Source organism: Patiria miniata, unplaced genomic scaffold (assembly GCF_015706575.1).
Source record: "Patiria miniata isolate m_02_andy unplaced genomic scaffold, ASM1570657v1 HiC_scaffold_24, whole genome shotgun sequence".
In the NCBI taxonomy this organism is placed as follows: domain Eukaryota; kingdom Metazoa; phylum Echinodermata; class Asteroidea; order Valvatida; family Asterinidae; genus Patiria; species Patiria miniata.
The window spans coordinates 10,141,241-10,166,248 of record NW_024037063.1 but is presented as its reverse complement, the minus strand read 5'-3'; the positions used below and the strand labels follow the sequence as shown (position 1 = coordinate 10,166,248).

The window sequence follows — 25,008 nt, the reverse complement described above, 5'->3', positions numbered from 1 at the left end:
AATAAATTCAATACAAATGCTCAGGCAATTTTCTTGAATTCACAAATTTAATACAGGTTATGCTGTCATGACATACAAATTGCCATTTCTTAATGTCCCAAAATTGTCTTGTGATCGTTACATACCAACCATTTAAGTAGTCAAACGTGACTTTAAATACCATACATGCTCGTGTCAAAATGAATGCAAAATTCAAATTATTACAAATTTAGCTTTTCAAAGGATCCCATGCCTTGCATAACTATGATATCAAAGCGAATGTGATAGCTCCCAAATGTTTGACTTAAATATGAAAGTGCCCTTCAAAATTAATATTTATAATTCCCTAACACGCATTTCACCATCTAATGAAACAGCCGTTCTGCTGTGATCTTGACTACGTTTATAGGGAAAAAATAAAACATTGTGAGGAAAGATTTCCATATACGAAGTTCACTCGACACTCTGTGTACAAACCCTATGAGAGTGGACTGAAAAATTTTAAGTGTTTTCTAAGAAAATGCTTGTATTTTCTCACTGCTCAAATTGACTTTGATGACATGAAATTGCTATCTGGGGGCTTGTTAGTCAATACAGAGGAAAATTAGTGAACTTCGTATATGGAAATCTTGCCCATTGTGACAAGGAAATAACTTTTTTCGATATCAAGAAAATTGAATAATAGTTCTCTTTGTCAATCAACCATCCGGTATCAACAATTTATAATTTTCAACAAAATATAGGAAAGAATGCAGTATCCAAACGCCACTTCTTTTGTCTTGTACAAAGTCTATGGAGGGTTGCATGCAATTTGAAAGTACACATTTTTTCTAACAAAATTGGAAATGTTTGCGTCAGGATGCAACTTTCTTTCCAAATTCAATATCAAGTTGCCTCCACAAAGCATTAAGTATGTGTTGACATTGTGGCATTTTGGGGATACATTGCAATGCAACGAAAAATTTGCTTTAGTGTAAATTACAGAAAGTTTAGCAGTTAATCTGTGTGCGATGGCTGCTGAGCGGATAGTAAAACTATGAACCTGCGTAAAATTTACATTAGAGAGAAATATTTGTTGGGTATCAATCATTTAAAACAAGTACACGCTGTAGCTTTCCACTTTTGCTTTGTTATAAATAAAATGCGACCCCCATTTTTATTATGTCATCCGAAATATCTGTACAGCCTACTCCAACACTGCTAAAAATGCACAACAAAACTTTAGAGATTTAACCTTTACAAAATGGGAACTCGACTACAGTGTTGATTTCACACGTGGCTAATGCATGTGACATTACAATCGTAGCCAGTACATGGAGCCGCGAATTCTGTTGTAGTCCGGAATCTGCTCGATTGGACCTATTGAAAAAGAAAAAGAAATATAATGCACCTTGTCAGTTACCCTGTGCTGTTCATTTGAAACTTTGTAGTAAAAGCTGTATCCTCTCCGAGTGATCCCCGTTTGTTATTTCCCAGGTCTATATCGTGACTTTGGGCGTGATACCTGGCTGTATGGCATAGTGGCACAATTGCAGAATACCCCGCCACTCAATCTATCCACCTCCTAGCCGGCTACGGAGTCACGGTTGATTGCCCTCAATAAACCTTCTCAGCGCTACTTCAACTGGTATGACTATGCGTCATGCTCCACTGCACTCCCACTCCGTATCCGCGTAGCCGCCAACAGGGTAGTTGGTTTGGATTTAGAATTTTTTCAGCAACTCCCATTCCTTTTGTGTTGCTTCGTTCTCAAGCAAATCAAGGGGACTCCCACTCCATATCCGCGTAGCCAGCAACAGGGTGGTTGGTTTGGACTTAGAATTTTTTCAGCAACTCCCATTCCTTTTGTGTTGCTTCGTTCTCAAATAATGGACCCCCACTCAGTATCCACGTAGCTGGCGATTAGATGGAATTGAATTGTTTCCAGTGATTCCAACCGCGTAGCCAGAGATTTTAGGGGTGTATTTCCGAGTGGCGGGGTATTCTGCAATTACTCCGGCATAGTGGTTCATGGCTTCTGACTAGCACCCCTTGAACAAGATATTGACCAATTGGGGAACCACCAACATAGGGCTGGATAGCTCAGTTGGTAGAGCACCGGAACGGTTATCCGGAGGTCGCAGGTTCAAGCCCCGCTCCAGTCAACTTCTTTGTTCAACTTTTCATAAAAGGAATCAGTACAATTGATTACTCCCACTATTACATCAGCAATGTTTTCCCAGCCACACATTTACTTCCCGTACTGGCCTCATTTCTAATGGTCCCTGTTCACTCTAGCACACTCACCGATTCCTGCCACTGCCGGGCACTTGTCGTAGATGTGACGCGAGCAGACGTCTCGGATAACCTTAGCGTTGACTGCCTCGATGCGGGCGTCTAACTCAGGGAGTGGGATACGACGGTTGTAGCACAGCGCCTGGCGACCGATATCCTCACAGATTGGCGTGGAACCTAAGCAAAACCAAGATACAAACATAAGCTTTATAACGGACACTAGTTCATGTGTATGTCATGAAGCATGCAAGACTACTTTTACTGTGTATGTCCACGAACCCGTAGAGACTTTGTGTGATCGTCAGGTTTGAATGGTGATACGTCTAAACATCCCTACAAGTGGTCTTCCCAACTTTCCAACTGTTGAGGGGGCACTTGTGTTTGGAGCCCATAGACAGATGAACCTTAAAACAATGTTGAACAAATTGGCTACACGCTTAAGCCAATGTAATGTGGCAGTTATTTGTGATCAATTGATAAATAGAGTATTTTTTCTGAAGTGAATGCTCTTTCAATTAGAAATGAAAAAGAACAATTGAAGATGATTTTTGTTAGCCCCCCCAAAACACCTGAATCCAAACTTAATGTGGGCAAAACTGGGATTCAGTTGACAAAAGCTTTACATTTTTCTGAAGTGAGATGTTTTAAATAAAAGTGGGAAATGGTAAGATCCGATAATATTTCAAAGCAAAGGAAAGCTGTAATAGTCCACTTTATCATATTGTAACTCATCAGAGGTATTGCTAAGGACTAGTTGTTCCTTGACTTTCCGCTAAGCCAGGCTAAACTGCTAAGCAATCTGCTTACCATCTAGTTGCAGAAGCATGTTAGTCTTCAGCAGATTCTTGGCCCTAGTCACCTCGCTCTCTGTAACACTGGTGCACAGATACATCCACTCAGACTGAGCATGGAACAGCATGTCCTCTATCGACAGGCCATCGCAGACCAAGTAAATTCCCCTGATGGGAAAAACACAGACAGCGTTAATCCTCCTGCTATTTAAACAGTCACAGACAGTCAAATTTCCATCCACTTCCCCTGCTATACTTTTACAATGGCTAATCACCAACAGTCAAATCATATGTCACTTAACCACTTCGACAAGTCAAATTTAGTCAACAGACCATGAACAGACACAAAGCAGGCAAGTTGTGGGCACAGCTGGCTTATCAATTACCCACAGTCGAAGCAAAGCTATGTCAAGTTACATAAACAGTCTGAGCCTGTCAATCCTGATTTATGTAGGCTGGGAACTGTCGAAAACAGTCACTTGATTGATTTTGACTGAAAGGACAACTTGACGCAGAATGTATGTTTGCATAGGAGGGTTAAGTCTAACTCTCCACATACTTCTCACCTCAATCATGAAGGCCCCCTTCAATGGCAAAAGCATTGTATTTGTACAATAGCATGCACAATGATTTCTCCATTGCTGGGGGCCACGTGAGTGTACCGTGTGCCTGGATTCTTCTATAACCACAATAGCCAATTAGATCAACTGCACTGCACATTTTCTGGGATTTTGTTTTTTAATGGAAAATGAAATTAGATGAGAATAAACGGTTTTAAATCTGGCACCGAACCCGAGAACACAGTTTGCATTCTGACAAACGTCAAATCAAAAATTATGACTGTCTTAACCTAAACTTACCACAGTCCTGTGTCCGTGTAGCACGTGTTGAATGACTGGAAGGAATGGCACAGATTTCCTTCGAATGAGGCTTGCGCAAGTCTACTGGCCACATTCTGCAAAGGGTAGAATTTTATAAACGGTTGTTTAAAAGGAATGTACATCATTGGCTTTTGCTGTAATTTTCAGATATGAACTATTTGAGGGGTTAGTATAATAGAAAAAAATATTGTTACACTGACATGTTTGAAGTTTTGTGTTCAAAAATGCTGGAAAAAAAGAAGAAAAATAAAAACATTCAAGTAATCTGGTTCCCTGACTCCACTAAAGATGAAATGGATCAATTTATAGATGCCAGAAAAATGTAAGATAAGGGAACCAGTCTAGCTGGCCTGCACCCGTTCATGAACATGTAACCAATAGCAAACAAAATTGGACCCCCCCAAAAATGGTAAATTTGGAGCAGTAGTTAAAAATAGTTAGGCTTACCAACAGTGGTCGGCCGACCACCGTTGGAAATCTATACAAAAATACCACTTTTCTTGAAAATGACTTCACACCAGGTGCAATAATTTTACAGGATGCTTTAGACTGTCATTTACCAACATCCTAATAAGGTATTTCATAAAAATTTGGTAGTTTTGTTTTTCGATGTTTGCAAATGTTGTTTATTCCCTTTAAACTCATGTTACTAATGAATGAGAGGATGATTTGAACAGTTTTGTCAAACAATGACAGAAACCGAACTGTTAACACACCAAAAATGATAGAGCTGTTGTGATGAAATTGTTTTAAATAATTTCTAATCTCAATTTTTTTTTCAAACTTTTATAATTTCGTAAATGGGTTAAAGCATTTAAACTTACGGCTCCGCCACCACAAGAACGGTCCCAGCTTCCGATCAACTGAAAGGCAAATATACAAAAAAAATCAAAATACAGTCTTCTTTTGATAAAATACGACAGGGATTAACCTTCCTCAATCCTGCCCAAATCCTCCCAAACTTTAAGAAAATTGAAGAATCTAACTTCAGCACTTTAACCCTAACCGAACTCAACCCATCAAAACCCAACAGCAGGTGTTGAAATCTGTTAGAATGGGTACAGTACCCCTAAACTGATGTTTATTTTACATTGGGTTTGGCATACCTCCAGAAACTAAGTCTAACAGTGTGTGTGTACGACTTCCCATGTGGGTGTTGGAAACTGCCAGGATGGGTACGGTTGCTAGTAAATTATGCTAGGGAGTTAGGGTTAATGATGAGCCACTTCACTGAATGCTCTTCCATTAAACTCGTTGCTAGTGTGGTAGGAGTTTCAAAATCCCAACTTTAACAAAGAGCCTTTATAATACTCCAATTTTAATACTGAACTTTTTCCTCATACAACGGAAAACAAATTCAAATCCTGTCTTCTTTTTGTGTTCTTTCTGGTTGATTACATATTGAAATTTGAGATTTATAAATCTTGCAAACTTAATTTTAATTTTGAAATCTACATACCGTATTGGCGACCATGAGTGGTATGTTGTCAGGGTGGGCCCAGCCTACTCCCTCCACGGCTAGCGCGATGTGAGCCAGGGGCATGCTGTCATCACGAACACGGATCTGAAGAAAGCAAAATGGCACATGGTCTCAAGTGAGAATAGAATGAAGCAGATAATGTATTGAGATGAAGAAAAGCCAGTAGAATTTGTATAATAACTCGCGTTCTATTTGTGTCAGCCAGACACGCCAACACTCTCAACATGGAGTCATTTGAGGGAGTATCCTTTAGCTTCTCTTGCTCAAGAATCGTTCGGAAGCTTGTAAGTCCGAACCATATGACAATTTACTCTCGACTTTGGCCTCACATAGGGAGAAATATGGTTATGCACCACTTTTCAGTTGTGGTTTTTGTGTTGTCATTTGTCACAGCGTGAAAGGCTATGGTTGTCAATCAAGCCAGGTGGGGGGAAAAAGAGATTTCACCATGAAAAGTGGCACAAGCCTCTAAATAGATCCTTTCATAAAATTGGTCACTGCTCATTCAACCGTGAATGTAAGGACATGATCAGGGTGTCATTTTAAAGAGGAGATTCAACCCTAACAGAGGATACCTCCCTTTGATTCACATGTGCCCTACTTCTGTTCCAATTAGCAATAATGTATCTTGGTTATGTTTTTATCCACCCTGTATAGCGCTTTAAACCAAATGTCTCAAAGCGCTTTACAATCGTTACCCCTGTTTATCAGGCAATGAGACCAGTTTTTGCAGCAGCTCGAGATCAGCGCATCCTGGTCTCTGCCTTCACAGGTACCCATTTGTACTCCTGGGTGGAGGGCAGCAATTTTAGTAAAGTGTCTTGCCCAAGCACACAAGCACCATGTTCCCCGTCAGGGTTCGAACCCACGTACCACGGCACGTGAGTTGAACACCGTGTCCATTAGACCACAGTGCTCCACGCTGGTTATATCCAACTGCTGGTTATATGCTGTGTCCTTGGGCAAGCCACTTCACCCCAACCTCCTTTGTTCCACCCAGGAGTACGAATCGGTACCAGCATTAGTAGTACTTGCGATGGACTGGCATCCCATCCCGGGAGAATAGAAATATTTTCAGTTGTTTCAACGCCAGCCTGATTGGCCATGTCGGCTCGTGACAGACCTCACTTACTTTGGCCTCTATTAGGATTTGATATCCCCAAATTACAACATGCACCCATATTGTGCCCTAGTGAGGCACAATTAGGGAGACTTTGGGAGACTTTAGGCCCCTTCAACGGCGACCGGGCCCAAATTCTCCTTAAGCCAAAGCCAGAAACAGAGCCCAATTTCATAGCGCTGCTTAACAGCCGACTTTGTGCTTACCGAGCCTCCATCTATTTCATAGGGACCGTTAAGCAATAAGCACAGCAAAAGCATGCTTAACCCCAGAAGAAAACTTCGCTTAAATCAGCGAGGTAACAATAGAAATCTCCATGCGTGCACAACCGTTAGCATGAAATAGTGTTAGCATGAAATAAGTTAAGCAGCAGCATGATTTTCTGCTATAGTAAGCACAACTTTTCTGCTTACTGTTAAGCAGTGCTATCATGGAGCTGCTTAAGCAGAAAATTTGCTTAAGCACGAAAAAACATTGCTTAATAAAACTAGGTTACCGGCCAAAACTCCATGTGATGTACATTGCTTGTGACCAGTATTTAGCTGTTGTTTACTTAGCACAACAATCGCATGGAGTTTTGGCCGGTAACCTGGGGCCAATTTCATAGAGCTGCTTAAGCACAAAATTTCCTTAAGCACAAAAACGTCTTGCTTAATAAAATCAGGTTACCAGTCAAAACTCCATGCGATTGTTATGCTAAGTAAACAACAGCTAAATACCAGTCACAAGCAATGTACATCACATGGAGTTTTGGCCGGTAACCTAATGTTACTAAGCAATGTTTTTTTCGTGCTTAAGCAAATTTTCTGCTTAAGCAGCTCTATGAAATTGGGCCCTGATTTTATTAAGCAAGACGTTTTTGTGCTTAAGCGAATTTCCTGCTGAAGCAGCTCCATGAAATTGGCCCCTGAGATTCTGAAAACCTCTGAAGTCACTCTTACCTCGCTACCAGTGAACCGGCACGGAGGAAGCACGGGGATTTCGTTCTCGTAGTCCGTTCCCAGATTGCCAAAGTGTTTCTCCGCTAGTCCCACCAGCTCCTCGTGGTTCACGCCGCCGGCTGCTGCCATCACGATACGAGGACCCTTGTAGTGAGTGGAGATGTACTGGACTAGGTCATTACGGTTGATGGATCTGAAAAGGAAGAAATCATTGCAATCTATTTAACCTTATGGACTCTATGCTTAACCCTAAAGGGGCCGGGGGGGGGGGGCAGAATCCGCCCCCCCCCTCAACATTTTCCACGATAGCTTCTAAAAAAATTGTTTTCGCGACCCGAGCTGTTATGACTTTTTAGCCTCGAGCTTTGCGCATCTTTTGATACCAAAAACATAAAAATCGGACCACGGGTTGGCCCGTAGCGAACAATTTTCCGGCGCTATGCGCCGTGAAAACTGAATTTTCGCATATATGTCGTGTACACCGAGCAGAATTGCCATTCATACATATGAATAATTAATTAGCCATAATTCCAAAACCCTTTGACCTATAGTCATGAAATTTCTTGGGCATGTTTAGAAAGAGTTGCTCTATGCATGTGCTGAGTTTCAAAAATTTTCGTCACTCGATGGCCGAGATCTTAGGGGGGGGGCGGAATCCGCCCCCCCCCGGCTGAGAGATGGTCAAAATAACCCGGCCCCTTTAGGGTTAAGTACCAACTCATCATTTCAAAAGGTAAAGTCAGCAGAACACACTGAAATGGACATTCAAACACTTTCTGATGACTTCTGATGCTCACGTGAAGATGCCACAGGTGTATGCAAATTTGAAGAACAAAAAATTTGTTGTGAGTACTTTGCACAATATGCATTTTTTTGTATACATGTACCAATCTCCCCCACTGGAGCGGAGGCGTAGCCAAGGGGTGGGGAGGGGATGCACGCACCCCCATCATCACCCGCCTAAGTGCCCTCCCCCCTTCTGGAAATTTGTTAGTCCTATAAGTGGCCATGGTTAACGGGTTTAACAGAAATCAGGCACCCCTAGTGGGGGACTAGAACCCCCTACGGAGAGAACCCTTGCTACACTGGAAGCCTTGCAAAACGTAATCTACTGTTCATGCACATAGTCCATCCACTATACGCACACAGTGGATATCCATATACGTTGTCTCTAAAACTGCATTATCTGGTTAGTTAGTGTGACGTTTGTTCATTTTAAACCACGCCCACTGGCCATTAAGTAGCATTGGAACCATTGGAACTGGAAGTTAACGCAACCTGAGTGTTTATCGAATTGGCGCTAGTAATCAGTGGTGCGCGTGCATGTATGACGTTGACGGATACAGTGGCAATTTGATGAAGCTGTTAAGCACAAAAATGCGCTGTTAGCAAAACTAGTTACCAACCAAAATGCCTTGCAATCTATACTACTTGTGGCTGGCTGTGTTTTTTTCTTCTTCTTTTTTTGGCTCAGTACGTAAATGTCCCAGGAAATATTTTCTACTTTACAGATTTTTAAACAAAAGTTGCCCGATGATAAATTTTTGAGAACTCTTGATTATTTGTTTTAAAATTATGTTCTACTTTGACCCCAAAAACCTAAGCGGATGTTCAAAAACAAAAATTGAAATGTAATTATCAATTAGGAGTACAATTTACAATTGTTTTTGGGCTTATTGATGTGACAAAATTTAAAGAAAGATCTCATTTTCTTATGTGTTGTTGTGAAAGACATATGAAAGTTGAAAACAAATTTTGTTCTTTTGTTTTAACATTGAAAATGAAACAATTGATTTTTCAACCTAGAAATTTTCAACATCCCTCAACCACCGGCGTTACTTACTTGATATTCTCCGTGGGTCCTAGGATGGTCCGGCCTAGCGCTGTGCCCTGGTAGGCAGTAGCGTGTAAGTGATCAAAGATGACTTCCTGGAGATTCGTCTCAACCTCTTGCATCTCACGGAGGATGACCCCCCGTTCTCTCTCAATCTCTGCCTCCCCAAGGGTGCTGTTCTGGACGATGTCCGACAGGATCTCGACAGCTGGGGGAAGACAAAAAACAACATGGGTCACATGCTAAAAATCCGGGGCCAACTTCATTGTACTACTAAGCACAAGATTTGTTTGCTAACCACAGAGACTGTAAGCAGCAAGCATGGTGCTCGGTATGCTTTGTCATAACATAGAGCTAGGACCATAACCATACAGGGACAGGTAAGAAGAATCAACATCTCAATAAACTGCATTTCACTGTGACTAAATCCCATTCCTTCCAATTTATTTCTCTGCTAACCACAGAATACCGCGCTTACGATCGCCATTCTGTACTAACCACAGTACCAAACATTCTGTGCTCAAGCAGATTATCATTAGTTACAGGATGTAGGCATGCAAAGAAGCCTGGAACATTTTTTTTTTATCTACGATATCTTCTCCGGCATTCTAAGCCAATTCCAGAACAAATTTAGGAACTTCAGCTTTCTGTATATTATTTTGACCCCATTTCATTAGTTTTAGTAGTTAGCGACTGAATGGGCCCCCTCCCCACCCCTCCCCTCTACAGATCTGTTACTGCCTCCCTACCCACTGTCCCTTCCTCCACCACCCCTGTAAGGGGGAATTTTCAAATATACACACACAGTACCACATCAAAGGGTTTGTCTGTTGGGCTTAACACATCCCTGCTACCCCAAATCTTTAAAGCTGAATATATTAAAACATGTGAATTTTTCCCATCCAATTTTCTGACCTAAAACGAAAGAGGTGAAGGGGCGGGGCTGTTCACTATATAGTTTGCAACTGGATATGGTGTATTGAAACATAGATGGCTCATGGGGGGGGGGGGCTTGCATAACTGCCCCCTTTTTTAGGAGAGGGAACATTATCACCATCTTTGCCATATTCATATATAACTCTGGGTTCATTGGTATTGAAGGATTCTTCAATGCTAACGGATGAGAAGTTCTCAATGAGAACCAGCGAAATGTAAGATCCATCACTTCCTCATGGTTCATATTCTAAACAGTCAACATGTCCCTGAGTTTGTGTAGTAATCCCAGCATCAACATGATTAATATTTAAATGTTTCTCTGCCAATATACATTGCCTAGCCCATTACCCAGCCCATTGCCCATTACAAGATCCTACCATTAGGCCCCCCCCCCCAAAAAAAAATCGGTCTCTGGTCAGACCGAAGTTCAATTCCGGCGACGCGGTGTTTTTTTTTTTTTTTTTTTTTTTTTTTTTTCCAAGCTTGAATTGTACAGACAAGGTGGGTACTATTTTGCTTTTTTGGGGTCCTCATTATACATTGGTGTCCTCCATAATTTGCCTTGGTGCCCTTTATCATTTACCTCGGTGCAATTTCCCCATTCCATGGTACAAAAATTTGAGGAGGTGCGGCAATAGAGGGCGCTGTTGTAGCTTCCGCGTTAATTTGAAGGGGGAAAAAAGGTTGACGCGCATGATTAAAATCGACACGCGTGCTGACCAGAGACTGAGTATTTTTTTTTTTTTTGCCTTACCCAAGTAACTTCAGGGGTCACGTTCCTGGGCATTGTATTTTCCATTAATTTTGTTTGGAATGTGCTATCACAACTACCGGTAGATACCAATGCATGGGGATTATGTTAAAAGAAAACTGATACCAAGATCGCCTGATTCGGTGCAGGAGTTTTTGTTCTAGAGAATGTTATGTGAAACAAAATCGGGGTCATTTTGTTCCGATGAATTAACTGAACCGCACTTGTAACTTTGACTCAATTGGATAGAGGGATTCATTATTATGTATTAACTGACATACAGATCCTTGTCATTTGATTGGTGGAACTCACATCACGTGACATTGCTCCCGTTCACGCCAGGGCTAAAAAAGTCCCATTCGCACATGGTGAATGGGATTTACTATTCAACAGTTAGGGTCATCCTTGCATGCTAGTCTGGGCGTTGCACGTTGTGTGTATTGTTTCCATGAGCCCGCAGCTACAGAGTTGGGTTCAAACATTTCATGAAGGGGTGGTTTGGAAGAGAGATAAACATTTCCCACCAATTTTGTATTGAAATAGAAGTTCATTTTAACTATAAATCAAGTGACAAGTATCTATAATGTCAGTTACATTGAGTGGCTTTCAATTGTGAAATGGGAGGAATATTGTCGCTCAGCAAAATCTGGACTTTTCCATTTCACTCGGCTTTGCCTCGTGAAACAAAAAAGTCCAGCTTTTACCTTGCGATAATATTCCTCCCATTCCACTCTGAGTCACTCAATATTTGTATAATATACCCTCATGAAAGATGTGTGCTTCACAATATAGGATCTGCAGCAAAAACTACTGGACCGAATCAGAAGATCTTGGTATCATATTTCTTCTAAGAAGATTCTCCATCCATTGGTACAGGTGGTTTGAGTCTCAAGGTAGTGGAAGTATGCCATTGGGGGGTCACCTGAATAGTAGACTGTGGACTGTCAGTTATCAAGAGTCAGTTTGTGGTCTGTGGTGGGCCTAGACTTGATGGCAAGTCGTTAGACTAAAGTGGTTTATGTCCGTCTCAGCGCCAGAATCCGCATACTGGCCATGCCACCGCCGTTCACGCAACGTGAGCGCTACAACCATTCGTGCAAAAGTCATGTACATGTATGATGTACATACACGTACACCGCGCGGCATGGTCAGTACGTGTCAGCACGCATCGGCTAAGAGATGCCTGTTGAATATTCATATTTTCTTGATTCTTAACCAATCAGACTGCTCCGTCCAATTTTGGTAGCAAGTCTCATTGCCTGTGCACAAACTGACAACGAGTTATTCAAGTCTGTAATGCAGTACACGCATGGGATCGCACACGCATGGGGTCGAAAATGTACGTAGCGTCCCCGGTACTAGGATAGCATGCGGTATGTCGTACCCCCGGCACAGAGCTTGGCAGTCGCGCGAGGCGGACGCGATTAAAACCACTCATTACAGACTTGATTTCAAGTCTATGGTGGGCCTGTCATTAATTCTAGTTGGACACGCCCACCACAGCCGTCAATCAAAAATTGTTGCCGTGTCTGTCACTAAAGAATATGTAATAAGGCTACCTCCGCAATGGCGCCATCACGTACAGAGTAGTTGTACAATATTCAATGAAAAGAAACTTTACTGATCAGTGATCCCAAGATAGTTAAACCGTTGACCACCTTATTCCATAAACTTGCACAATACAGAAGTGCAAAGTGAAAGGCCTAGCTGTACTTTAAATATTTATCTGAATGCTAACAGGTGAATTTATATGTAAATAACAAGGTATCGGTTTTGAGGCACATTTCTTGATAAAAAAACAAAAATCGATTCTAAGAGCAAACAAATACAAAACCAAGAAAAGCCACATGTTTAAAAATCTATTAAAAGGGGTCACATCATCATGTGATTAGTTTCTTTTTATATACAACTTAATCAGCGTGAAAGTTTACTTTGTCAGTTTTGATTTGGCATTTGGTCATTTAGAGTATTTAAGTTAACTCTATTTTCAAGTTATCTATGTACGGGGAAAGTGACCACAAGTATGTCAGTTTCGATGTGATGCGCCACTGAAAGTATTTAAATGGAAAATTTGATCGTCAAGATCATTTTGCATTTTCTCACCAGCCTCACCACAGTACATCACTGTTCCAAAGTCTGAACTCAACAATGCATGGTGTTCACTGCACCTTGAGCCTGTAACGCCAGATGCACTCTCTCCATTTCAAGTCAACCAGCAATCAAACTTGACGTCAGTACTCATCTCAGGCCGTCCAGTTCACCAGAGCCATCAGATCTCGATGCAAAATTGGCCGCACGTATTATGGACAGCCCTTGCTGTTGCCGACTCCAAACATATGAATGGCTGACAACTTTGCCTCACATTGGCTGTCAATAAATTGACTTAAAGAGGACAGTTCTTTACAGACTCCAAATCTTTTTTTCCTATTGAATTGGAAGCGGTGAAACACACAGAACACTGGCTACAGGAGTCTTTGGTGGGAAACTACCTGAAACTGAACTTCTATTTCAGATGTTTACTTCACGAACTTGTACAAAGTTTAATTTTCTGTGTACTTTTTGGCAGACTGCCTTGCTGCTGAACAACCTGCAAATATCCTGCAGTCAAACTTGTCTTGCTTGATTTTGTCATCATCTGCGAACCAATCTTTTGTTCAGCTGTCCATCCAGAGAGCAAATTTCTGCTGTTACCCTACGTTATCTGTACAAGACACTGAACCATCACATCTACTGTTATAGACGCTGCAAAAAGCTATACACAAGTAGGAAGACTCTGTGTCAATCATGTGGTCGCTCACCGCAAATATCACCATCTATGCCCAAGCTGCAACGTCCCTTGCTCAGCTGGACATTCTGGTCTGTACCTTCTTCACCTGTTTCTTCCACAACCACAGCGACAACTGCTCCGTGGCCTATTCCCTACCCCAGGTGGATCATCTATTGATCTGGGATGATGAGGGACTATCTCCCTGGCCACCAATGAACGAATCCATCGTTGTACCAAGCAATGAAAGATACAAACTGTTCAACCACTCGTCGCGAATCCTTGCTTTTGAGAATCCGGCAGAGGCTGACAAGTTTATGTATTCCAATGCAGAGACTGTATTGTATGGGTTTGTCCTGCCTGTTCTTCAACTACTAGGGATCCTATTCATTCTGTCTTTTTTCTTTACCCTTTGCAGAGTTCCCTCCATGCGGAATGTCACCAATTTCTATCTGACCAATTTGGCTGTTGCAGATTTGATAGTCTTGATTTTAGAGACCACCCATGAGCAATGTTTGGCTTTGACAACACAGACTGGATTGGATGCGTTATGTTTGGGGAACTCAGCCCAAGCAGTTCTTACTCTCATAACGTACACTGTGAATGTGGGTATTATTTCATCAATAGCCTTTGTAACACTGCTGTCTTATGATAGATATTTTGCCATTTGTCACCCTTTCCAACACCGTAATCTCAATCTGAAGCGACGGGCAATACGAGCAGCAGTTTGCATATGGTTTTTGTCTTTTTCCATGAATTTGATCAATTTCTTTTATCAGTTTCTGATGTTGAATGTACCACCAGTCAAATGCCTTATTTGGCCAACTGAAGAAAAGTATAAACATCTATCGGGTAATGTGTATGGGTTTGGGAAACATGATGCAACTTTGTTCAATTTGAGTCTGGCTATGAATTACATGTTTTTCTGTGTATTCATGTTGAGTTTGATCCTTACTGTCACTTTCAATATCCTCCTGATTAAGGGACTGCATGCACCAAATCCAACTGGTGATCAGACCCACGGTCCGTCAAAACATCTCAAAAGAGTGACTCTGATACTTGGCATCAACACAGCCGTGGTATTTGTATGTTTTCTGCCCCCAGCTATAAGTGCCCTAATGGGAATTTTAGTGCGAAGCAGGGAAGAAGTGGATGCACATTATGTAAATGAAGATGTGAAATGGAAGTTGGATCTGATGAATGCTTGCCTCAGAGTCTTGAACTCTTCCATTAATTCAGTCATATTTAATGCTGGTAGTGGAAGGTACAGGAAGGCCTTCAAGCAAGCCTTCTGCTGCAGAAAGAGGCAGCAAGTACCAACGAACAATATCCCTCTGCAGACATTACCAAGAGCAGATCCTGCTGATCGGATCAGATCATAGGATCCAAAGGCAAAACTCCCCCTCCCCCCCCCCAAAAAAAAAAGAGACAAGAAAAGAAATAATGCAATCCTCATAGTGCTGCAGCCAAACCGAACTAAAAATAGCCAAACATGGCATTCTGAACCTTTGTTTTAACATGTTTAAAGAAATAATTCAACTCCTTCTAGCACTACATTTTTGATGTCCACAAATCAACAGATTTCCAATGTAAAATAAATGAAGTCTAAACACTCTTTTGATTGTCACATGTCTGTAAATGACACTGTACATACAACTATAGACATGATAGACAGATCTTACTGACAGTTGTGTCCATGTAAAATTGAAAAGAAATGTATTACATTTGTACAAAGATTGTAATGGTATTAAACACACTGTATCATCCATGCTTTTATTTTGTGTGTTTCCTTTGTCATAACCCCTTGGGAATTGTTCCTGTTTTATACAATCCTTGCTTTCTATGGGTTCCTCCTGACTTAATTGCATTTGTAATGCTAGTAATATAATTAGATCTCCAAGAAAGTCTTTCTGTGACATTAGTTAAAGAAGATTTGTTTTGGCTGGTTTTAAACACTCTGTTTAAGACCAGTTGGTGTCTGGATGCTGATGTTCGGCTCGGGTCATTGTCAGCATACAGACTCCAGTTGGTCTTAAAGTGTTTAATACCGGCCAAGTACATATTCATTCCCATTCATAAATAGTAATTGATTAAGAGTAATTGAAGTACAGCACCTTACTCAAGGGCACAACATGCATGGCCATTGGGGGGCTCGAACCCACAACCTCACGATCATCAATCCTGCACTCTTCCTGCTAGACCACACGTGACCTTACCTTTGGGTAAATCGTTGGAGAAGCTCTTGGCGTAATAGACAGTCTGTTCTCTGGAGGTGTAGGCATTCAGATGGGCTCCCATGTTCTCAATCTCCAACTCTAGCTCCATCTGAGATCGACTCTTAGTCCCCTGTGAGAAGTCAGAAAGTATCGGTCCAAATTACATTCCAAAAAAATATATTTACATTTCAACTCCATGCAGTGTTCAAACTGTGGAGTTAATTCCGCTTGGACATCATAGGCAAAGAAAGTTCTTGTCAAAATTCTAGAAGTGATATCTGAACCACTGAAATGGCTTGGTCGAATAATAATAATAATAATAATAACTAGAGGTTCGCGTTTGTTGAGTTACAAACGCAGAGTGGTCGGGCTGGCATATTTTCTTGTGTTTACAGTGACTTAATCATAATTGAACTGCACACTACCCCTCCCTTTACCCTGCATCCATTACCCTGTGTTTTTCACAAAGAAAATCACACAACCTGAAGTTGAACTTGTTGCTACCTCGACAAGACTTGTAGGCCTATCAGGAAGCGCACATCTGGTGCTGCATGGATGGCTACTCAAGCATACATCCAGTTGGGACTATTGGTAGAGTTAACGAAGCCTCTAACGTCGTTAGAGTTTATGCAACAGAATTATGCTAATCTTAAAATAAAATGGCTTTTTTGTTTTGTTTTTGTCTTTTGCATGGGCATAATAAAATTCTGCACTAAGGTTACGACATTGGTAGAATTGACAGAGCGACTCACGTCGTTAAAGTTTATGAAACATAATTATGCTAATTTTAAGATAAAATGGCTTTTGTATTGTTTTTTGTTGTTGTTGGTCTTTTGCATGGGTATAATAAAATTCTGCACTGAATTTATGACAACGGTAGACTTAAAGGAGCCTCTAACGTCGTTGGAGTTTATGCAACATATGCTGATTTTATCATAAAATGGCTTTTATGTTATTTTTTTCTTTTGCATGGGCATAATAAAATTCTGCACTGAGTTTACGACAGAAAAGTTTGTGGCTACACGCTGTAGAAATATTAATTTTCAGCATTCAGATATGAGAGAAAAACTGGCGAGGTGCAATTTCAATCGGTTATGGCGAAAAATATCAGAAAATGGACGAGAATATTTGAATTGAATTCATGGTCAGAATCGGAATCGGTAGACTTGAGGGAGCCTCTATGACGTGTTTGGAGCTTAATATATGCAACATTTGATTATCTCAATATCAAAAATAAAATGGCTTATGTCTTTTGCATGCATGGGCTTCCTAAAATTCTGCACTGAGATAACGAAAAAAAAAAGTTTGTGGCTACACTGTCGAAATATTAAATTCTGCATAAAGGTACGAATTAAAGAATCAGTGTTGATATGCGAGTTACGCCGAAAGAAATAAGAAAAAAGACTAGAATATTAGTATTGAATGCTTTGTGTGATTTTGTACAAATTCCTGGATCCTCCCCTGGGTGTATTCTTATAAGAGCTGTGATTTTGCAGGCCCTGGTGAACAAATATGATGAAATTATGTGGTAGCAGTACTATTATTGTAAGCAGTCGCTTTCTTATTTGTTCCAACAAATATAGTAAAACTAGTAAAATGTAGTAAAATGCTTCCGCTTCCTAGTTACATTCAGTTTTTATTGCACTTCCGGTAACACCAGAAGTAAAGGTCAAGCGGTTTCGTGTCCGGGAACAAGAAATGTTACTCAAGGCATAGTCTACAACCTCACACAAAAAAAACACACGATACTCTATTGAGTTCAAAAGATATAGCTCAAACTATTTTGTCAATATTTGCCCTTCCATCACTTTGCCCTTACATTACGTCATGATGACGTAACCAAATTTATAACATCTTCGCAACATGGTACAAATTCACACTAGGTTTTATGATCATCCCGTAAACCGTTTGGAAGAAATTTTGCTTTGTTTTAATTTCAGGCTTAAGTCTTAAGTTTGAATTCACGTAACTTCAACCTTCCGGCAGACCCGGAAGTAAAGGTCAAGCGAGTTCACGTACAGGACAAAAAAATTTTATCAACTAATAGTCTATCTGATTGCAAAGTTGAAACGTAATTGATCACTTTGTTTAAGAGTTATAGGTGAAAGTATTTGGCCACTTTTTCCTCTCAAATCGCTTGTAATTTGACACCCAATGACGTCATCATGACGTCAGAGTAATATGCACCACTTGGGACGAGGGTCGATATATGTTGAAAGTTACAAGTTCATACCGTATACCGTTTAGGAGAAAAGCCGCGGAAACGTATTGTCCGGAAAAAAAGAAAGAAAGAAAGAAAGAAAGAAGATTAATCGTAACAACTCCAATCAGTGGTCGGGTTGTGCCCGACCACTCAACAATATTGGCTTCTTGTATAGTGCTCATGTCCACCTTGAAGTGACGCTCCTGGTGCTCCAATATTACCCTGGCTTTAGCACGGCTGCTATCACGGCGCTCAAGCATTGAAGGAATTTCTTCCTACCAGGTACCAATTTACTACACCTGGGTGGAGAGAGGCATTAAAAGTGAATTGCTCGAGTGCACAAGCACCATGTTTTCTGTCAGGATTCGAGCCCATATACCACGGCACACGAGTCGAACACCGTAACCATTGGACCACAGCACCCCACTATACAATATGAAACCCCAATACTCTGAACAGAGCAAAATGACAATTGGACAAGCACTTTTCAAGACCGTGTACCATATTTCTCCAAACAGTAAAGTGACGTGCTTGGCAAATGCATTACAAAAGGAATATGTTTTCATCGACAGCATTCTTGTTTTGAGTTTCAAAAATGCAAGCATCATCTGTGTTCTTCGTTCAAATTTTAAAGTTATTCGTCTTATATTTTCACTGTAAAGTGAAGCTGAAAGGCCATCGTGAAGTGTAGGGCCCGGTTCCTATAAGGTAACAAAATCCACTTACAAATTATTGGACCTACCAAACTAGTTTGTGACATTCTCAATAAACAGGTATGTCATAGATAAAGGGCAGGGTTTTGATTTTTTTAGGGAAATTTCGGGTGAAATGAAGATGACAGCGCAGCGACAACATGAGACCCGAAAATTAAGATGCCGATCACCGCTCGATGTACCGTGAGCGCACACGGCACGCTGAATCGCAAGGCACAAACCGCGCAGGAAAATCGTGATTTCTACCCTAAGAATCTGTTCAAAATTGCAAAACGGGTGTCATTAGAATTGAGAAAAGTCTGCTTTTGATTGTAAAGGTGATTTTTGAGCAATAAAAAACATTTTTTACTCTAATTTGATCAAAACAAATCAGGGGCCCTACACTTCACGATCACCAGCTGAAAAGCTGACCACAGTACTGTACTGCTGATCCTCTGTTCACATCTATCAAATATGGTAGCTCAGTTACCTTGAATGCCATGTGTTCAAGGAAGTGAGCGGTGCCGTTGTTCTTCTCATTTTCGTACCTGCTTCCTGCATCGATCCAAAGTCCCACCTGAAAATAGACAATCAAGTACAGAAACAAGTCTTGTTGATGTTGTTATAAATATTCGCTGAACCAGGAAAGTAATTGAAAACTGAACAAAGAGAACTGTGACAAGATAGAGTTGGGGTAGAAACATGTATGCCAACCTTACTTTACCGAGCAAATTTCTTGAGGGGTCGATTTCTTGGAGCTGCTAAATTGAAGAAATTTGCTAAGCACTGTAGTTTTTTGCTTAACGAAACAGGTCACCGGCCAAAATGTCATGTAATCTCTATTGGTTATGGTTGGTTCTCCGTTGATTTATGCTTAGCATATAAATGTACTAAGCAGTTGTTTCTACCCGGTAGCTTCATGAAATGGCATCCAGATTAGCCCTAACCCCATAGGCCCTTTTTGGTTAGGATGCATCCTCAATCCTTCAAAATCCTCCCACTGCCTCCAAGGAGAAGTTGGCCTCAGTCCTCCAAAATCATCCAGTGTTTCTTAAATTTGTTCAGTGCACGGGTGACCACTGCCCAAATCCTTGAGGAAGTGCCAATGATATCCAGAAGCAGTGCGATTGGCATGATTGGTATTCATTTTATTCAACTAGGCCTCAAGTATACAATGTACATGGCTGAAAAATAATAAGCAATGCACGGTGCAGCTTCAGGACTTTGGCGCAATGCATCCTCGATGACAGTTTTATTTTGTGCCATTCAGCCAGGCTGGGACCGTGAGTGCATAAAAACGTGCAAAATTACTACTGACGTTTGTTTTACTCACCATCAGGCTAATTAATGCCCACACAACACATACATCAAAATGATATAGTTGCAAGCATGTCACCTGCAAAATTTGAGACCTTAAATCCAATTTTAAGGCAAGTTTTTGGCAGTTCAAAAAACATCCACGTCAATCTCCATGCTCTGGAAATGTGTGCGTGATTCCGAATGTATTCTGGGTAGGTGTAGGAAGAGCCTTGCAGCTTACTTGTTTTTTAATGGATGGCCAAATGAACATAGCGCCCTCTGTTAAAATATGAAACATTTTGCATTCACTCAGATCAACAAGAGGGCGCTGTTTTATAGTACGCATCAATGTGATGTCTCACGTATGGATTTCGATAACTCTCTGCAAAATTAGAATTACAAGCTGAACTTTTGGTGATGCAATGCCCACAACAGCAACTTGGCGAGGCAAAAGTTTCGGGGATTATTGAAGAAACTGTAGTGAGTAAGAAGCTTGCAAATTTGATTCACACTGGTTTTATTATGCAGCACAAACATTTGCACGATATGGATACCTTAAGTTTTGGGACTCTCATACACAGTATTGAGAGTCCCAAATTTTCGGACTACCATTCAGCCTCAATCCTCCAAAATCCTCCAGGTTGATTTTTGAGAGGATTGAGGCTGATTAGCGTTAGTGTACATATATGTCTACAAAGACTAGCTTACTGTGCATGTGGGCATGCCAGAGTCTTCTGAAGCAACCCGGAATCCATTGCTCAGTGTGGTCATCTTGGTTTCCGGCACATTGACGAGTGTCTGTTGGTATGCCGCAGACTGGGTGGACTGGTACCTACGGCCGACAGTCACACTGGCTGGCCGTGCCTTCAAAAATGTAAAATGTATAATTAAGATGAAAAACAAAACTTCAATGAATCTTTATGAAAGGCACAAATAAAAAGTTTATCTTGACTAGAATATTGATCCCATTGTTTATGTTTCTGTAGATATCTAGTTATCTTGTAGTTTTCTGGTGAAATTTGCAGTGAGTTTGAACCAAAATGATCGCAGTATATTCGTGGCCATGGGTCATGTACTTGCGTCCTTTTATTTTTCTCTGGTTATGATTAAAGGGAAAATACAACATTTGCAAACATCAAAAAATAAAACTACCAAATCATTTTGAAATACCTTGCTGGACTGTTAGTGAATGACAGTGTAAAGCATCCTGTAAAATCATGGCACCTGGTATACTGTCATTTTCAAGAAAAGTGCTATTTTTGTATCAATTTCCAACGCTGGTCGGCCGACCAGCGTTGGAAAAACTGGCGTTTTTTCAAATACTGGCCCCAATTGACAATCGCACTTGTTTGCAATCGATTACACACCTATGAACGGGTACAAGCCAGCTAGACTGGTTCCCTGACCTTACAATTCCCCAATGTATGTAAACTGCTCTGTTTCTCCTTATATGGAGTCAGGGAACCAGACTACAGGAAAATGATCATTTTTCTTGGTTTTTATAGCATTTTCGAACCCAAAACCTCAAAAAAGTCAGTGTAACTATATTTGCTATATATTTCCAACCCCCCAATTCCATCCATTTCTGAAAATTACAGCAAAAGCAAATGATGTATATTCCTTTTAACGTGATTAACCAGGACAGAATCTGCCATAGTGAATATCAAGAGGAAAAAAAGTCCAGATTTGTAAAAAAAAAAATCAAAAATTGCTAGAGGAAAGATTCCCATATCTGGCCATTACTTAATTTTCTCTTAAATGACCTATCAGCCATCAGAAAGTGATAATATGTCCTAAAAAGTCAAAATTAGCAGTGACAAGTTTTGAATTTTTACTGAGAAAACACTTACAAATTTTCAGACCAGACCCATTACTTAGGGATTGTGCACAGGGTGAAAAGTGATGGCCAGATATGGGAATCTTTCCGTGCCGGACTCCCTACTTTTACTCCTAGTCCTATGCCTAGGCCTAGCAGTACTACTACTACTAGAGTAGGCTAGCCTTACTTAGCTTAGCTGTGCGTGTTTCAGGTCAACTCGATCTGTGACCAACTCAGTCTGTGACCAACTCGGTCTGTGACCAACTCGGTCTGTGACCAACTCGGTCTGTGACCAACTCGGTCCGTGACCAACGCGGTCGTGACCAACGCGGTCGTGACCAACGCGGTTTGTAACCAACTTGGTTACAGACAAAGATGGTTAGGAATCGAGATGGTTACAGACCGAGATGGTTACAGACCGAGTTGGAGTAACTGTAGAATGCAGGGCCACACCGGAAAAGGTGTTTTTTTTTTAGTTGGATGCGATGTGAAGAGTGGGGTCATTGAGTAGAATGGCACTCTTTTGAGAACGAAGCAGAGTTGGTATATGAGAGATCTCCTATCCATACGTAAGTATAGTACGGTATAAAAAATAGAGGACGGTATAAAGAGTGAATTATTGACAAATACGTAGTATACCGAGTGAGACGGCTTGGGATGTCTTGGATGCGTGGATGCGGGGTGGATGAGCATGAAGTCATAAATAAATTTACCCAGGACCCTCTACTGTACCGGCATTTACCCTAGGACCCACTGCTTTATTTCCCAGTCTAAAACCAACCCTAACCTACCCACTCATTCCGTCTTAGATGTCTGGATGCCAGGATGCGTGGATGCAGGTTGGGCATGAAGTTAATTTTAATCAATAGAGGGCGCTTTATTGGATGCCTGGAGGCGCGTATGCACAGATGTGGGGTGGGCATGAAGTTAACTTCAACCAATAGAGGGCGCTTTATTGGATGCCTGGATGCGCGGATGCAGAGAGAGAGAGCATGAATGATGAAGTAAATTTAAAAAATAATAAAATAGAGGGCGCTATAGAAAACCGACTGCGCATCCACACAGCCATGGATGTGCGGATATAGAATGGAGTGGCCCTGTATTCTAGTTGTACCATCAAGTTGGTTATGGACCGACTTGTCTTGGGAGCAACTATAGAATGCAGGGCCACGCCGGAGCAAGGTTTTTTATTCTGCTTGGAGGCGTGGTGGATAGAGGTCGGCGATGTGAGGATAGGAGTAATAGGCTGACATTGACATTATAATAATATGCAACAAACCTGCAAAAAGTGCTAAGTACAGCGAATGTAGACCCGTGAACGTGGCTTGTAAACTACGCCACGTTCTTATGTCATTTCGAACCTGGCGAACGTGTCCCTCTGACTCCCTCCGTTACACACACTGGACGTTATTTTGCCCATGTAATAAGTACTCACATATGAAGCTGTCTTGAATTCTATTTGTACGTCAAAACTTGCATTTGACGAAAATTGAGGAAAATTCTGGCCCCGGTTCATGAAGTCCGTCCGCTACTGCTAGCTGCCATTTTCTCCCAACTGACGCATGCGCATTGCGTTTTATTTTCGTATGATTCGACGGCTGTTTACTGTCGCAGCTAAAACAGACATCGTTTTAGACAAGTTTCAAGTCCTTTCCTCTCTCACCGCACCGCACGCGGTCGCACGTGCGCCCGCGGTCGCACGTGCGCCCGCGTGTGTGTGCACACACGTACATGTACTGTACACGAGATGAGCCGAGCAACCAATCGTCTGCGGGTTTTTTTTTTTCGGGGTTTCGACATGAAACAGCCGTCAATCTGTCCAAGCGACTCAGACGCGTCCGGGGTTATTTGTCAGGGTCAGGTTAAAATCTAATTTCTACACATTCGTATGGGTCTTTACTGATGGGCAAATTTCGTCGAAATTACACAGCCGAAACAATCGGACGGGCAAATTTAGATTTCTAGGTGAGTACTCAACACCCATACGGAATTATGTATGTCGGATCGATTTCGCCAGGTTCGAAATGAAACAAGAACGTGGCGTTGTATACAACGCCACGTTCACGGGTCTACAGCGAATGCACTTGTCTTCTAAGCTTGTCATGAAGGATCGGAAGGGAGGGCGCGCTTGCAAATGTGTCGGGCGGGGCACAGAGTCGCGGAGGCGTGGAGGCGCGGGGCCCTGGAGTTGCGGAGGCGCGGAGTCGCAGAGACAAGCGCCGATAGAGGGTGCAATTCTCGGCGGTATTTTTTTGAGAACGAAGAATCCATATCCATTTTAAATGGGCTCGCAAAGGAAGGGAGGAGGGCGACGGGGCACTGGAGTCGCAGAGACGCGGGGCCCTGGAGTCGCGGAGTCGCGGAGTCGCAGAGACACGCGCCGACAGAGGGTGCAATTCTTGGCGGTATTTTTTTAAGAACAAAGCATCCATATCCATTTTAAATGGGCTCGCAAAGGAAGGGAGGAGGGCGACGGGGCACTGGAGTCGCGGAGGCGCGTAGTCGCGGAGTCGCAGAGACGCGCACCGATAGAGGGCGCAATTCTCGGAGATATCGACTGCGGCTCCACGCCTCCATGATTTCGGAGGTAGGTCGACTGCGGCTCCACGCCTTCACGCAGCCGTACGGAGGCGCGGATGTAGAGTGAAGTGGCCCTGCATTCTATAGTTGTACCTTGTCTTGAACTGACATGACTGAATTGGTTACCAAAACCCGCCGTGCGTTGATGGTTGAGCGTGTGTCCGAAAACTGGGCATGCTGTCCGCGTGTTCAGCATGTTCAGGTTGCACAAAAATACCGGCACAAATGTAAGCGTTAAAAACCCTTATAAATTGACCTAAAAATACTTTTCTACGTTACCAACGTTGATATGAACCACAAACCTTTACTGGCATTAATAAATTATGAGTTACTATACATTACCAGCGCTGGTGATGTCGAAATTCTTGCCAGGACCAGGGAAGTTCTTGTCAACCAAGACGCCATTTTGTTGAATTAACGATTACGCCGCAAAATGAATTATGCATAA

The 25,008-nt window shown here is 41.7% G+C and overlaps 1 protein-coding gene and 1 non-coding gene across 2 annotated transcripts; one reads left to right on the top strand and one right to left on the bottom strand.

Annotated features, from left to right (window-relative positions):
- Positions 1–637: 637 nt before the first annotated feature.
- Positions 638–25,008, bottom strand: LOC119731724 (mitochondrial-processing peptidase subunit beta-like). Its single transcript, XM_038204949.1, has 12 exons — positions 24,903–25,008; positions 20,870–21,025; positions 19,353–19,439; positions 15,968–16,097; positions 9,310–9,508; positions 7,467–7,659; positions 5,385–5,489; positions 4,750–4,788; positions 3,905–3,999; positions 3,061–3,212; positions 2,266–2,430; positions 638–1,338 (listed from the first exon to the last, which is right to left on the bottom strand). The coding sequence occupies exons 1-12, from the start codon at positions 24,963–24,965 to the stop codon at positions 1,274–1,276; spliced, it is 1,449 nt and encodes a 482-aa protein (XP_038060877.1). The 5' UTR covers positions 24,966–25,008; the 3' UTR covers positions 638–1,273.
- Positions 2,051–2,123, top strand: Trnat-ggu. Its single transcript has one exon. It is a non-coding gene; the product is annotated as a tRNA-Thr (tRNA).

What these genes read in the sequence shown, in the direction of transcription:
- LOC119731724 (XM_038204949.1), bottom strand. Translation starts at nt 24,965, where the DNA reads ATGGCGTCTTGGTTGACAAGAACTTCCCTGGTCCTGGCAAGAATTTCG. An exon ending in TTTCGACATCACCAGCGCTG is followed by an intron (nt 21,026 to 24,902) that starts GTAATGTATAGT and finishes ACATTTTTGAAG; the next exon opens with GCACGGCCAGCCAGTGTGAC. An exon ending in CATGCTTCTGCAACTAGATG is followed by an intron (nt 2,431 to 3,060) that starts GTAAGCAGATTG and finishes GGTTTTGCTTAG; the next exon opens with GTTCCACGCCAATCTGTGAG.